The sequence below is a fragment of the Magallana gigas genome, chromosome 1 (assembly GCF_963853765.1).
Source record: "Magallana gigas chromosome 1, xbMagGiga1.1, whole genome shotgun sequence".
Taxonomy (NCBI): Eukaryota; Metazoa; Mollusca; class Bivalvia; order Ostreida; family Ostreidae; genus Magallana; species Magallana gigas.
In genome coordinates this window covers 212,918-228,187 of record NC_088853.1, presented here as the reverse complement: position 1 = coordinate 228,187, position 15,270 = coordinate 212,918, and the positions used below count along the sequence as shown (strand labels likewise).

The 15,270-nt window shown below is 33.8% G+C and overlaps 1 protein-coding gene across 1 annotated transcript; it reads right to left on the bottom strand.

Annotated features, from left to right (window-relative positions):
• Positions 1-3,762: 3,762 nt before the first annotated feature.
• LOC105348847 (histone-lysine N-methyltransferase set-17-like) lies at positions 3,763-13,671 on the bottom strand. Its single transcript, XM_066080638.1, has 9 exons — positions 13,594-13,671; positions 8,824-8,908; positions 8,452-8,643; positions 8,278-8,312; positions 8,113-8,167; positions 7,742-7,806; positions 5,062-5,256; positions 4,444-4,681; positions 3,763-4,282 (listed from the first exon to the last, which is right to left on the bottom strand). Exons 2-9 carry the CDS (start codon positions 8,879-8,881, stop codon positions 3,990-3,992), a joined length of 1,131 nt encoding a protein of 376 aa, XP_065936710.1. The 5' UTR covers positions 8,882-8,908; positions 13,594-13,671; the 3' UTR covers positions 3,763-3,989.
• Between the last annotated feature and the right edge of the window lie 1,599 nt (positions 13,672-15,270).

Below are 15,270 nucleotides of genomic sequence, written 5' to 3'. Positions count from 1 at the left end.
TATACATGTACAATGCAGTAAAATGAAGTTCATTTTCAAGCTGATTTGTCTATCTTCTTATTCATTTTAAGCATAAATTAACACAGTAAAAACACACCAATACAAACAGTTCTTAGCTGAACCTTTTTTTTTTCACTTCAACATGCAAAATGAAAACAAAAGCTTTATATAGAAATGAATTGTGAGCTCTATAACTCGCGTATAACTCAACGAATGACTCTCAAATCTTGATTGTCGATTAAATATGCCTTTCTGAAGCACTGTAAACATTAGAATAGTCAAAATGATTTTCGACCTAAATCGTGACAATGCCCCTTTAAAAGTCACGTTTTAATCACTTTAAATTGCATTTCTTAAATACATATTCAAATGACAATTGTTTCTATAAAACTCATTCTTTGGACAGCCAATAACATAAAAGTGAATGGATGAGGCGATAATCTTACCTCTGTGATCTGCTAAAAGTTAATTAATGAAAACAAAGTCTTGCCACACATGTTCTTAAACGACACATGTATGTCACGTGATATAAATCGGAAGTCAAGAACCATTAAACACCACAGTTTAAAAGTCAAATTAAATGTTCAATCGGAGTCAGTGACACCTGGATTTCATTAACAGTTTACAATATGTAGAATGCCTGTGATGCTAAATACCACGGCGGTCTTATGGAAAAGTGGTTACAAAAGTGTTTGTTTCTCTTGGGTCTTTATTACTTTGTATCCTGTTTTGAATCAATAAAGGTATGTTATTCAATTATTTTACGGCTTTACGGAAGCCATCCTCTGTAACACCGTGTAAACTTGTGTTTCTTCAAGATTTGGGGAAATGTTTTGTACATAAACAATGGTTCATTGTAAAACTGGAGAAAAGATGAATGCACTCTGGAGTTTTTTTTTTAGCATTTAACATCTGTTTCATGTTTGGATTGTTTTCACTGGACATGATCATTAATGGTTACCAAACAAAACTTTATGAAAAAGGCGATGACGTCAACTTTTCTATAGTCAACTTTCCTTACTTCCTTACATAATATGTAGTAATCTACCTTCATCACCTGCAAACGGTGTTTTGTCTCTCAGTTAATTCGATATAAAAAGAACATAGCAGGTGTGACCGGTCAGCAGAGGATGCTCACTCCTCCTAGGCATCTGATCCTACCTCTATGTTTTTTAGGTCCGTGTTGCTCTGCTCTGACTTTGTATTTCGTTTTTATGGTTTTTTGAGATGGTTGACGGTTTTTAATTGTCATTTTTTCATACACAAGGGCGTGTTCTTTGTATGAACAGTTTCTAAGGCGAGGCAAGCTACTGACAAACATATTGATAAAACAGGACTATTAACAGTCTTGTTTGAAATCATCTTTTCGTAAGTTCTATGGTCGGTACAACGACATTGTCAGCAGATACAATCTTCCACTGGGTCGCATGCTGATCACTTTTTTCATACTAATTGTTAGATCATAATTTATCACCTAATTGTCTGCGGACTTTTCCTGGGTTTTTCCCCGATTTCGTGTGACTGGTCAATAAAGGATGCTCACGCCTCCATGGCACCGTCCCTACCTCTATATTGTAGAGGTCTTTGCTTGTTGCTCTGCTTTGAATCTGAATTTTGTATTATGAATTTGTGAGATGGTTGATAGTTTGTTATTGCCATTTTTTCATCTATATGAAATATAAGGAGAGACACTTTATTGCATGAAGATGTAAAACTATTAAAATAAACACAGCAACAAACCAAAATTGTTCTTCTCATTATTTATAATCTGTTTCTTTCTTCTGAGCAATCACAATAATAAATTAGATTACGTACCTTCGAAGCATTTGTTTGATAGAAGTTTCATTTCATGTTTTTTCCCTTTGAATAAAATGGCATGTTGTGATTATAAAGGTGTTCAAAATAAAATACAAACAGGTAAAAGAGCAAACACGGACCTATAAAATTTAGAGGTAGGATCAGGTGTCATGGAGGAGTGAGGCAGGGCTAACACGGACCTATAAAATTAGAGGTAGGATCAGGTGTCATGGAGGAGTGAGGCAGGGCTATCACGGACCTATAAAATTAGAGGTAGGATCAGGTGTCATGGAGGAGTGAGGCAGGGCTAACACGGACCTATAAAATTAGAGGTAGGATCAGGTGTCATTGAGGAGTGAGCCGCCTCTGCTGACCCGTTACACCCGTCATGTAATCTTTGTTGTAATCAGGAACAGAGAAAAGTGGAAAAGTCGAAGATAATTAGGTGATCAATAATGGTCAATAACTATGAAAAAGTCAGTCATAATGCAATCTTTTCGAAGACTGTTTTTGCTGATAATTTATCTATCATATGACTTATAAAATGATGGCTTCACCTGAGACAGTCAGGTTTTATCAAAGTGTTTGTTAGTAGATGCCTCGCCTTAAAAACTGTTTATACGTAAGCATACCTTTGCGTATCGAATTGATTCATTGATTTATTGATTCATTAAATAAAGTAGCTTTCTTAAAAAGGATATAAAATGTAGTGATAAGGTTGTATTGTAAGCAACATTTGCCACATTTTTATTGTTACCTAAACGCAATTAAACTTCATAAAACTCAACAAATCTTTATAGTTTCAAGGGAAAGGAGAGCAACATGGTTCCTTCTTCAAAAATATTTCTATACAGTGAATTCCAATAAAGTCGAAACAAATCTTCACAAATAGAAAACCAATTAATGAATATCGAGAGAGCCTGAAAAGATTCAACGAGGGCCCACAAAGAAAAAAAACCCAAAGGTTATCTTTCTTTTCTCATTCGGGATTGGAATCACATGATAAGGCTCTGCCACTCTAGATCTTTCAACACAATATGATGTGGTCTTCAAAGATATAGGGATAACCATATCATAATAAGAGTAACACCTTATGACGTTTAATGTATCTATTCAGCTTTGTGTATAAAATATGATTTTATAATACGGCTTTCAAAGAACAACGTTAGATATACAATGCACATTAAAAGGAAAAAAAAACTTATTTCGAGTGTTTCTCTTTGGGAATTATTAGGAAGGTACATGTAGTTATCAGTTGTTTAAGAAAATATTATAAGTTTCTTTTTGACAAATCATTGTTCTAATTCAAAAGTATGAATATTATTTTGATTTTGCTTTGAAGATTAAAAAAAGGAATACAGTTTGTTTATTGTGTCAGTGTTAGGACAACAATCACAAAGTAATGGTAAATTGAATGTAAAAATAGAAACAAGATAATGGATATAATATTTGTATAAACATACATCACTTTTAGCCAGCTGCATATTTACTCTCTAGTACAATGTTTGATTAAGACACATGCTGACTGATGTTTTTATACTTAACTGACTGTGGTTTCTACCGTTTTTGCATGATCATACCAAATAACACACGGCCGGTGTAACTGTTCGACAGGGGATGCTCTCATCCTAACCACCTTGTCCTATTTCTATTTTATTTTAAGTCAGTGTTTGCTCTGCTTTGAATTTGTATTTTGCCTTATCGATTTTTGAGTTTTTTGACAATTTGTTTTTGTCGTGTTTCTCTTCATTGAGCCGGAATCAAACATTCCTTAGATTTTTTAGCACCTTCAATTATAAAACAGATACAAGTTATTTTATAAATACCTACATTTCCCGGCTAACATAAATAGCTGTGCAATAATACTTATTTTCAATGACATTTACGATGATTTATTTCGCTTTTAAAAGGAATGTGAGAAAAACAATAAGAGTGTATTATTTGAAACCAGTTTTATTTTCTGCAGATTGATTCTTGTTAGCTCTTCGAAAGTTAAGAATCACCATCTTCACAACAAAATGGCAATTAAAGTTCCTCTTTTCCGGCATGCTTTTTATGCAATTGCATAAAGTATGATTAAATATTTGTATAAACATACATCACTTTTAACCAGCTGCATATTCGGTGAAACTAAATATAACAAAAAAGAAAGGTCAAATATAATATCAGTTATGGCTAATTTTGGTTATACTTCATCCAACTCCAGAGTTATTTGTGGAATCTTCACAGATAAAGGGAAGCTTTAGCCCCTCGTTTCCTGTATAATAAGTATAGTTACGCTCAGCCACCCAGTACCACTTGTTGTCATGGTGATATGTCAACAACAGACCAAACATCTGGTCCAGCACCGTCTCGCCATTGTCGTCGTCGTTGTCGAACCAGTTCTGATACGTGACGGGCGTCCAGTCGTCGAACACCAAACCTTTGTCATCAATGTACGTGATCACGTTAGCACGTAACGCCACGGAACCGTTCAGGTCATATTCTGAAAAACAAACATTATTATTGCAATTAAAAGAATATCTAGAAAATCAAAACAACCCTAATAATTAGGGTAGCTTTAAAATAATCAGGGAGGTTAAGAGTAGTAAAACATGGTTAAGATTTAATTCAAAGAAAAACGTAGATGAATGCTACGTAACATACCGGGATGAATCCTATTTACTCCAAGAAACCGTCCATAACCGTCACCGTACCAGACCAACAGTTCTGTCCCCGGCTCCACGTCACGTGACGTCATATAGAACACGATGCCGGCGCAGGGTACGGGGGTGACGTTTTCCTCTGTGTGGGTGGTCGGTGAGTTCACGAACCTGAGCCAGTTACTACAGGCCGGGTCAGCGGCGTCAATGACGTAGGTACCGTTACTTCCCTGCTTGTCCACCTGTCATAAAACGGAAGTGTTTGTTTTCAATCTGGTTACAAGTGTTGTTTTTATTTTAACGCTCTGATGTATAACATTTGTTAGATATGGCCCATACATTAGTAGAATAAGGATCTATGAACAATTTTCTTTTGATTGTAACTACAGTTTTTGGAAGTACATGTAAACCTCAATAAAAATCTTCTAAAATAAAAAAAAATGTGCTGAGGGCAGAATATGCTTTCACTAAATTTTTCACGATTTCTTTGTTTCTGAAAAAACGCTAAAGTTACCTTGTCTCACCTGATACAATGAATAAGTCTTTTGCTAACGTCAATGATGCTAGCTTGTGTAGCGGCATCCATGGTGACGTAAGCAGTATACATGTACTATTACTATACCTGCCATGAATACAGGTCCGAGTCGGAATCCCTGGTGTGGATCACACCTTCATAAACACCCAGTATCGTGTATTGAGGGACAAACTCGTCCGTCCACGCTCCTAGACCGGCCCCGGGGATGTTGGAAAGTTTGATGCTGAATCCTGGTGGAGTGCTGAGGTTTGCTCTGAGATGTGGAGGGGAACCTATAGGAATCTTACAGGTACAAGATAACGTCAAGTGGACATACACAACTAGAGGTACAAGATAACGTCAAGTGGACATACACAACTAGAGGAATCTTGCAGGTACAAGATAACGTCAAGTGGACATACACAACTAGAGAAATCTTACAGGTACAAGATAACGTCAAGTGGACATACACAACTAGAGAAATCTTACAGGTACAAGATAACGTCAAGGGGACATACACAACTAGAGGAATCGTACAAGTACAAGGTAACGTCAAGGGACATACACAACTAGAGGAATCTTACAGGTACAAGATAACGTCAAGGGGACATACACAACTAGAGGAATCTTACAGGTACAAGATAACGTCAAGGGGACATACACAACAAATACAAATTGACACTTCTTTTATTTATGGAAATAATAAAAAAAAAACCAAAGACCCATCTGTTTATTATTCAATTGTATTTTGTTTTTTTGGGGGGTTCCACTTTCTGTTTTATTACATATTTATCATTAAAAGTGAGAAAAGGTTATAATTATATAATTTTATCAAAGCATAGTGTATTTTTTATTTAAAGATTGGAGCGAAGCTTTCCTAGAAACAAGAGGCCCATGGGCCACATCGCTCACCTGAGAAATAATAGGTATGATAAAATCAGCTTAATTGAGTCATAATACAAACTATCTGGACAATGTACAATAATACATGTAGATCCTGTATAAATAAAATCCATTTTTCCCCTGGATATTCTTATTTTTATAATAATTATTCCCTTTTCTAACAGGATGATTTTATAGTCATATCATATGTTGAGTATTGCAGTTCTCAAAAAGATCCTTAACAATAGTTTATATATGGGATATAAACGCACATCAAACTCTGAACGTTCTTGTGAGGCCAAAGAATTGTCCTGGGGCCAAAGGTTTAACAATTATAAAGAATCACCTGGCTGATTAGTTGCTGAGAAGAAGATTTTTAAAGATTTACCCTAAATATTCCTATGTTGAACTTTGACCCCCCAGTGTGGCCCCACCCTACCCCTGGGAATCATGATTTTCACAACTTTGAATCTACACTACCTTAAGATGCTTTCATACAAGTGTCAGCTTTCCTGGCTGATCAGTTTCTGAGAAGAAGATTTTTAAAGATTTACTCTTTATATTCCAATGTAAAATTTCGACTTCACTATTGTAGCCCCACCCTACCCCCGGGGGGTCATGATTTTCACAACTTTGTATCTACACTACCTGAGGATGCCTTCACACAAGTTTCAGCTTTCCTGGCTGATTAGTTTCTGAGAAGAAGATTTTTAAAGATTTACTCTTTATATTCCAATGTAAAATTTCGACTTCCCCATTGTAGCCCCACCTTACCCCCGGGGGGTCATGATTTTCACAACTTTGTATCTACACTACCTGAGGATGCCTTCACACAAGTTTCAGCTTTCCTGGCTGATTAGTTTCTGAGAAGAAATTTTTTAAAGATTTACTCTTTATATTCCTATGTTAAACTTCAATCCCCCATTGTGGCCCCACCCAACCCCCAGGGGTCATGATTTTCACAACTTTGAATCTACACTACCTGAGGATGCTTCCACACAAGTTTAAGCTTTCCTGGCTGATTAGTTTCTGAGAAGAATATTTTTAAAGATTTACTCTATATATTCCTATGTTAAACTTCAATCCCCCATTGTGGCCCCACCCAACCCCCAGGGGTCATGATTTTCACAACTTTGAATCTACACTACCTGAGGATGCTTCCACACAAGTTTTAGCTTTCCTGGCTGATTAGTTTCTGAGAAGAATATTTTTAAAGATTTACTCTATATATTCCTATGTTAAACTTCAATCCCCCATTGTGGCCCCACCCAACCCCCAGGGGTCATGATTTTCACAACTTTGAATCTACACTACCTGAGATTGCTTCCACACAAGTTTCAGCTTTCCTGGCTGATTAGTTTCTGAGAAGAAGATTTTTAAAGATTTACCCTATATATTCCTATGTTAAACTTCGACCCCCCATTGTGGGCAAAACCTACCCCCGGGGAACATAATTTTCACAACTTTGAATCTACCCTACCTGAGGATGCTTCCACACAAGTTTCAGCTTTCCTGGTCTTATGGTTCATGAGAAGAAGATTTTTGAAAATTTCTCGAAATATTTTTATAAATTCCTAATTATCTCCCGCTGCAAAAGGGCGTGATCCTTAATTTTCAAAACGTTGAATCCACCTACGCTATGAATGCTTTGTGCCAAGTTTGAAATTGACCCAGTGGTTCTTGAGAAGATATTGAAAATGTAAACAGTTTACAGACGGACAGACGGACAGTCAGACGGACGACAAACAAAATGTGATCAGAATAGCTCACTGGAGCTTTCAGCTCAGGTGAGCTAAAAACTACTAATACACAAAAGACATGACGTGATTAAAATTATCATTGATTTTACATTAGGTTACTGTCAATGTCAACCATTTAGCTTGACTGTATACAATGATTTACTTACCTTTGCATTAGGTATATGGCGGTATTTATCACTATGTGTACCAAGTAACTTATAGTCCTCACAAACTGAAATATCAAAACAATAATACTTACTGTCATTGCAAGACCTTTATTGTTCACTGAAAGTTTGTCATACAAGTTTTTTTAAATAAATCTTGCTATTTGCATCTTACTTGATGGAAAATAAAATATATTGTCTGTTTGATGTGTTGGGTTTTCAGATTATTTTTCATCCTCAAATATACCAATTGTAGAATCAACTACATTAACTTGTTTACTTACAGTGATTGAAATAAAAACATCATAAAACAAGACACACGTTAAGACATTGTTTAACCTAATACAAGTTAGAAATGCTTTGTTGCAACTCACATTTATTTTTTTCTGTTTGAACATCCCACTCATGTTGAGCAATTTTATACAGTTCCTGGTATAAAGTAAAAAGAAATAGTTTTTGAAAAATAAAAACTCTTACTAAATAATCCAGGAATGATCATTTTCAAATAAATAACACTTTTTGAAGAGATTAAGTCTTACCGTTCTCTCCTGGTATATATCAAAAAATCCCATTTCTAAAACAAACAATAACAAAAGGTAAGAAAAAAATCCATTTTGATTCAACATTTCTTATGTTAAGCAGAACTTTGAAATTAACAATAGTTTAAATGTTATTTTTATATGCAGTGACATTGCACAGTGATAATCCCTCACGTTCAATGTATTCTGTCAGAGCCTTCTCCTTTTCTTGAGAGTCCAGTACCGCCATGTGAGCGCCATGCTGGTGACATACGTCACTGGATTGTAACATGGACGTAGGTTCTGTATGGAACGAGAAGCACCACTGGTCTACTCGAACAAACCCCGGGCTACACTTGTCATTCCCGGTGTCCTCAAACAGAAAACCTGACAAATAGGTAAACCTATTAGAGCAAACTTTAGATAAAAATATGTTATGCAATTCAGTGGACTGTACTTTTGTGATTATTTCATTGAAAGCAACTATCTAATTTTTTCTCGACACAATTTTCATTCTATAATAACAGTGTTTGGTTTATGAAATTGTGTTAAATTTCAACTTGATACCAGTCAGATGAAGGACCAAGAGCAATCCTGTGGCGACAACAACGCCTTCTCTCGTCATGGTGATGATATGAACTATTCAGGCATTCTGCAAAGTAAATTGTGGTATAATTAAAATACATGGTTACTGTCTTGAAATATAAGCTATATTTGAGCGAGGGTGAGAAAACATGACAGAGGGCGAGCCCAGCTATCATGTATTTTGTTTATCCTGCAACATAATATCACATTCTGTTCCTGAAATGAGCTTTATTCGACAACTGTCCCTTCATATCTGCAGTTGAAACCATGACGCCATGGCGTAAACGAAGCAAGAAAGATGACGTCACAACGAATTTGAACGTAGTTTAATGCACGATGTAATGTTGGAGCATTAACCGAATAGAGCTTTGGTTTATCGGGTTAGTCTTTATTTGGTTTTTGCAAGGGGTAGTTGCAGAATAAACAGTGTTGCATGACTTTGGATTTTATAAATGCTTTAAGATTGAGTTATTGAGTCACGATGGGAATATATTGATACTTTTATATTAGGATGTTAAATCTCGATTGACTTCTTTCGCTGTAAAAGTGTTGAAAGCATTTGATTAGAGAAATGAATGCTTTGTTTAATTATATCAGTTTTAAATAGCCTAGAGAAAATAAACCACATCATTTTTGCATTTATTTTAAGTTTATATCATGCTTCATTTACTACAATTTTTAAATGATAGTTTGACAATAAAAAAAAAAAAGAAAGGTGAAAAGCAAAAAAGTCGACATAAACATATCTGTTTGAAAACTAGTCTTTAAAGAATTTCTCTCTTTATTTCTTCAGACTTTTTTTTCGAATTCATTTTGGAGTCAACTTTACAATACTTTAGATATTTTAAAGTTAAGTTAAGCAATATTTACATTCCGTGTAAATTTTATGTTTGCATTGGAAATCTGCGACGTTCAAATTCCTGTGAATACACTTTGACTATCTATGCGCCAAACTAATTTGATATGTACTGATGAAATATGAATGAAATAATTAAATACCTACTGGTTCACAATTTCTTTCTCTACCAAATTTCTAGCACTATATTTTAGTCGCGGAGGCGGATAAATGACAGGTTAATATGCCTATTCAATGTATGTTTCATATCCCTCACTAGTCACTAAGAGCACGTATATAGCGACGATACACAAATAATTCACACAAGTTAGCATCAATATGAATATGAATTTAAGCATTGAATGTATTTTGTAATGTCGCCGGTTCTATTACTCAACAAGAGGAGCAGATAAATTGACCAATACTGTGGAATCATTAGATTTCGTGGTGGCTCAATTTTCATGGAATTCGTGGGTACCTCTTATCCACGAATTTACATCCTGCACGAATTAATAAATTGAAGTAATAAAGTCATGTTTCCTTTTGTAGATATAAGAGAATACACGAAATTACGTCCCCACGACCCTTTAAAATTCTAGCAATCCACGAAAATTAACCCCCACGAAAATTAATGATTCCACAGTAATAACAAAGAAAAAAACAAAAAAAAAATATTTAAAAAGGAACTGTTTATTTTTTTATTTATTTTCTTATTTCTACGTACAACCAATGAAGGCATGGGATCTGGGTTTTTTATGAAACCACTTAAAGGGGGTGCTGAAGCATAAATGTTAGCTCAGGTTAAGATTTACGTATTATGTATCTGAGTAATTACGTCTCATTTTCTCCTATCTATTTCCTATGACACCATTCAATTTACATATACAAATGATAATGCTTTCAACCGCTAACAATAAGAAGTGTCATTGATAAATGTACATGTATTCATTTGTTTAAAACAAGTAAAAGTGTACATCATTGGAATGTACAGAATGTATCGAATAAATGAAAATACGTGCACAAATCAGGCAAGGATATTACTAGTTAATCTATTAGACAATTACATACTTTTGCTATTTATGCTTTTAGAACGAGATTCAATAGTTAGTAGGAAATACATATTTATTGGTTAATATAAGATTTTATCTTAAAATTACTGTTGAAATGTTCTTATTGATTCCGATTTAAAAAGGTAACCGGTTAAAACTTTTACAAAATGATTAAAGATATTACTATTGTGGCTGGCTAAAAATCGATTTTTTTCTACCAATAAGGGTCTGGTTTGTAAACAAGATCAACATACGTAACATTTATGATGTTTTATTTAAATGTTGATTTGGCATTTTTTACACCCACATAGGCAGGATTTATGATAAAAAAATGTCCTTTCTCTTTTTCTGCGAGGAAGAAAAAAACAGTGCATGTTTGGTTGTACTTTTCTTAAAGAGTTCATTGCATTTTGAGTGCATATTTAGTTGTACGTTTCTTTAAGAGTTAATTTTATTTAGATTGCATATATGGTTGTGCTTTTCTTAAATTGTTAATTGCATTTAGAGTGCATATTTGGTTGTACTTTAATAATAAATGAAAATACGTGCACAAATCAGGCAAGGAAATTGCTATTTAATCAATTAGACAATTACATAATTTTGCTCTTTATGCTTTTAGAAAAAAATTACTATCATTTTTCGTAATATCTTAACTGGAAAAACAAAGGTTCTGTACAAGTACGAGCTTTAATAGTTAGTAGGAAAAACATTTTTATTGGTAAATATTATAAAGATTTTATCTTTAAATTGCTGTTTCGCATTTTTTACACCCACATAGGCAGGATTTATGATAAAAAATTGTCATTTCTCTTTTTCTGCGAGGAAGAAAAAACAGAGTACATATTTGGTTGTACTTTTCTTAAAGAGTTAATTGTATTTAGAGTGCACATTTGGTTGTACTTTACTTTAAGAGTTACTTGTATTTAGAGTGCATATTTGGTTGTACTTTACTTGAAGAGCTAATTGTATTGGAGTGTTAGAGACCAAGCTTCACACACCAGGCGACCAGTGACCTATATATTTCCAGGTCACCTGTCACAACGGCCATTACTTGTACAGGCAGGTGTAATGTGATCAATAATCGACATGCTGGCTGGAGTTGAATCGTTTCCTCACATAGCACATATGCAACTTACATTTATATCTAGAAGTTATATCTTACAGTTGAAGCGGTAATATGTTTTGGAATAGTTAATCATACAACAATTTCTCCCGGTTAATTGTTGTTGCATCTTGTGTTATACAAATAGCGATATCGAAGACAAGACCAAATGATTCACACTTGTGCAGTCTATTTAACGTGTGTGCATATGACCCTAAGTATTTAATATGATTTTTTTTTTTACAGAAAATGACCGTTGAATGTATTTAATGTGTTATATGTACACGTATACAAGAATTTTAAAAATGCTTTAATGTAGGCTTGCTGCATAGTTCAAACTGTACAAATATTAAAATCAAATTAATTCTGTGAATTCTAGCCACATGGTAATATTTTAAGGTAATTTATGGCGAAATTGTCCACATTTGCTAATAAAAAAGGAAGAACCCACAAATCTATTCACAGTAAATAGCGTGAGATAGCCTATAAAACATGTATCTATGTAAACCATGTGTCTATAAATATCGTTAAACAGTGTCAGGGAACCACACAGGCCAGCACTGTACAGACCACTTAAAACAGGTGTACAGGTACACAACATTGTCTGTCTGTGCAATGTTGTAACGTTAAGGTTGTATTAACTTTGTTTCATTTGACCGATTTGCTCGATATTTATTCTGAATCACGAGAGTTTAGGAATGGACGATCGTCATATATCTTTATGAAGAGTTTTTCCTATGAGTTACACAATCAATTTATTGTCTTGATACGGCCAGGTGGAGACCAATTACGAATCTTTGTTTTTATCAAACGTTTGACATTCTAGAAATGTATCTTTATTTTGCTTGGGTAACGATGCGATAGTTTCCCTGTTTTTGAATGTAATCAATTTCTGGTAAGAATGACTGTTGGTTCAAACCTGTTTTTTTTAATTTTGACTATCGGTGCTTAATGATTTCAGTGGTCTCTTTTTTCATTTATACAACTCATATGCTGAATTAAATAATTGCCATTAGTAAATTCATTTGAAAAGTAAAGCTTTGTGAAATAGAATGTATAGTTACTGTTAGAGCAGCAAGATGTTTAAAAAATAATAGTTAGAATTTGATTAGAAAACATATAAGTGAATATGACAAATATGGATAACATTTTGTTTTCGTACATGAATTAAGACAAACAAATAAAAAATCATAAATAGTATGCAAACAAAAATGTGATGCCAATCTTGAAATTGTATCTGCATATACCTCAAGTGAATGAAGAGTTAATTAAGAAAGGTTTGTTCGTTTAAGAATGTCCTGAAATGATTTACGTGACAGACAATGGCGCTGTCTTCAAGGAAATGAAGAAAGAATTAAAAGTGCACATCCCCCGTCATCCTTCAAATGAACACCCACTGAATGTACGTTTATCAATTGACCAAAACCAGTATGTTCGTCTATCTAATAACCAATAACAATATTTTTGTCTATATATTGACCAATAACAATATGTTTGTCTATCTATTGCCCAAAAACTGTATCGGGACAGTTTTCCTCATACCGATACTCGAAACAAAAGTGTATTTTTGGCAATAAATGATATCTTCAAATGTAAAGCAGAAAAAAAGGTTTCTAATCAATTAAATCTTTGCAATAGATTAATGACCGTTTAATGTTTAACTTGTTTGAATGATATCAAATTCTTTAAAATTCAAGAATTTAGAAAAAGGCCTATTGTATTGATAAAAGTCACAAAGTTATACACAGCAGTAAATGGTTGCTTACCTCCGTGATCTGCTGAAAGTTTATTCATGAAAACAAAGCCATATCCCACCTGTTCTTAAAGGACACATGACTATCACGTGATATAAATCGGAAGTCAAGAACCATTAAACATCAGAGGTTAAATGTCAAATGTAAATGACTCTTGAAGCCATACATCAACAATATCCTGAGAATTTTATATAACAGTTCCCTATATTTAATATGCCTATGGTGCTTAAAATAAAGTTTCGAAAATGCTGGAACAAACATTACGGGCTTTAAATGGAAAGTGGTAAACGAAAGGCTTTGTTTTTCTCATGGTATTATCTAAGAAATAAAGTACGAGTTTTCGTGAATGTTGCAGAATAACCTCCTAGATCGAGAAATGTTGTTATGAAATATAAAAGCCGAGGCGTTATGTTTTGTTTTGTTATTATTTTATGTTTTGTCACAAAATAAGTTTATGTATGTTTAAATAATGTGATTTATATAAGTTTCATTTCATTTTAAAAAAAAATAAAGTATCTCTCATCTCAAGATATTGTAGACTTGTAACTGTAAGCAACAGCTGCGACATTCGTATCGTTACATTTTATCAGTAGATACACATTGATGCATGTAACTGTCATTTTCCACTAAGCAAACACTTCTTTTTTACATTAAATCTGCGTCTGCAAATCATTTTTTTTTTAAATTACGTAGGTAACTCCACAAAACTAACGCCGGTCTTCAGATTTTAATCACAAAGTATTGGGGGTAAGGAGAACAACATTTGAAAAAATAGGAAGTAAAGTCCGGATTAAAAACTACACACACTTAGAAAAAATAAATACCCCCAAAAGCATCAAAAAGAGAAACACAAAACAAAATGAACATAACAAAAAAAAAAGCCAAAACGTTGTATTTCTCTTCTGATTCAAGAATTAAATTACATGATGATATGTGTCCATTTTTTCCAAAGAATGTTAAATGAGAGGTATTGGAAAATGCAGAGATGGTAGAAATACTCTGTACATAATTGTCATTATGCCATCTTTCAATTACTACAAGCGATCAAAACTTTTGGTGAATAAGCGATTGTCGAGTTATTTGAATGTGTCGAGTTATTTGAATGTGTCGAGTTATTTGGATGTGTCGAATTATTTAAATGTGTCGAGTTATTTGAGTTTGTCGAGTTATTTGGTTAATTTGAGTTTATTGAATGTGTTGATAAAGACGGGTCCAGACGTTACAGTGTATGGAACAAGTGACAACTCTTTCATTTGACTCCCGCTTAAAGTTCGAAAATGAAAACAAATGTGTGTCTTTAAAACGCATGGTTCACAAACAATCTAACAACAGAAGTCAAAGTCGTGTCGCTATCATATTAAGAAATAAACCTTACGACACTGGATGTATCTATCAATCATTTCTTTGAAAAATTTACCTACCCCTCCTTAGACACCTGATCACACTTGCATCTTTTAAGGACGTTTGATCCTGCGATAAAAAGTTGTTTTTTCTAAAGTATTTTTTTAAATCTACACACATAGCTTAACCAAAATTCAAAACAAAATTTTGGGGTCTATATGCTTCATTTGGCGCTGCGGTGTATTTAATATGACCTTTCTGTACTGAATGTGCAGATTGAACATAAATCACCTTTTCCTCTATATTTTATTATCGGAATGAAATATGGCATCAAATAGAAATTTTAAA

Coding starts and splice junctions, on each gene's coding strand:
- LOC105348847 (XM_066080638.1), bottom strand. CDS start 8,881: ATGACGAGAGAAGGCGTTGTTGTCGCCACAGGATTGCTCTTGGTCCTT. Junction 8,313..8,451: donor TCTGACAGAATACATTGAAC/GTGAGGGATTAT, acceptor TGTTTGTTTTAG/AAATGGGATTTTTTGATATA. Junction 5,257..7,741: donor GCCATATACCTAATGCAAAG/GTAAGTAAATCA, acceptor TGTACCTGTAAG/ATTCCTATAGGTTCCCCTCC.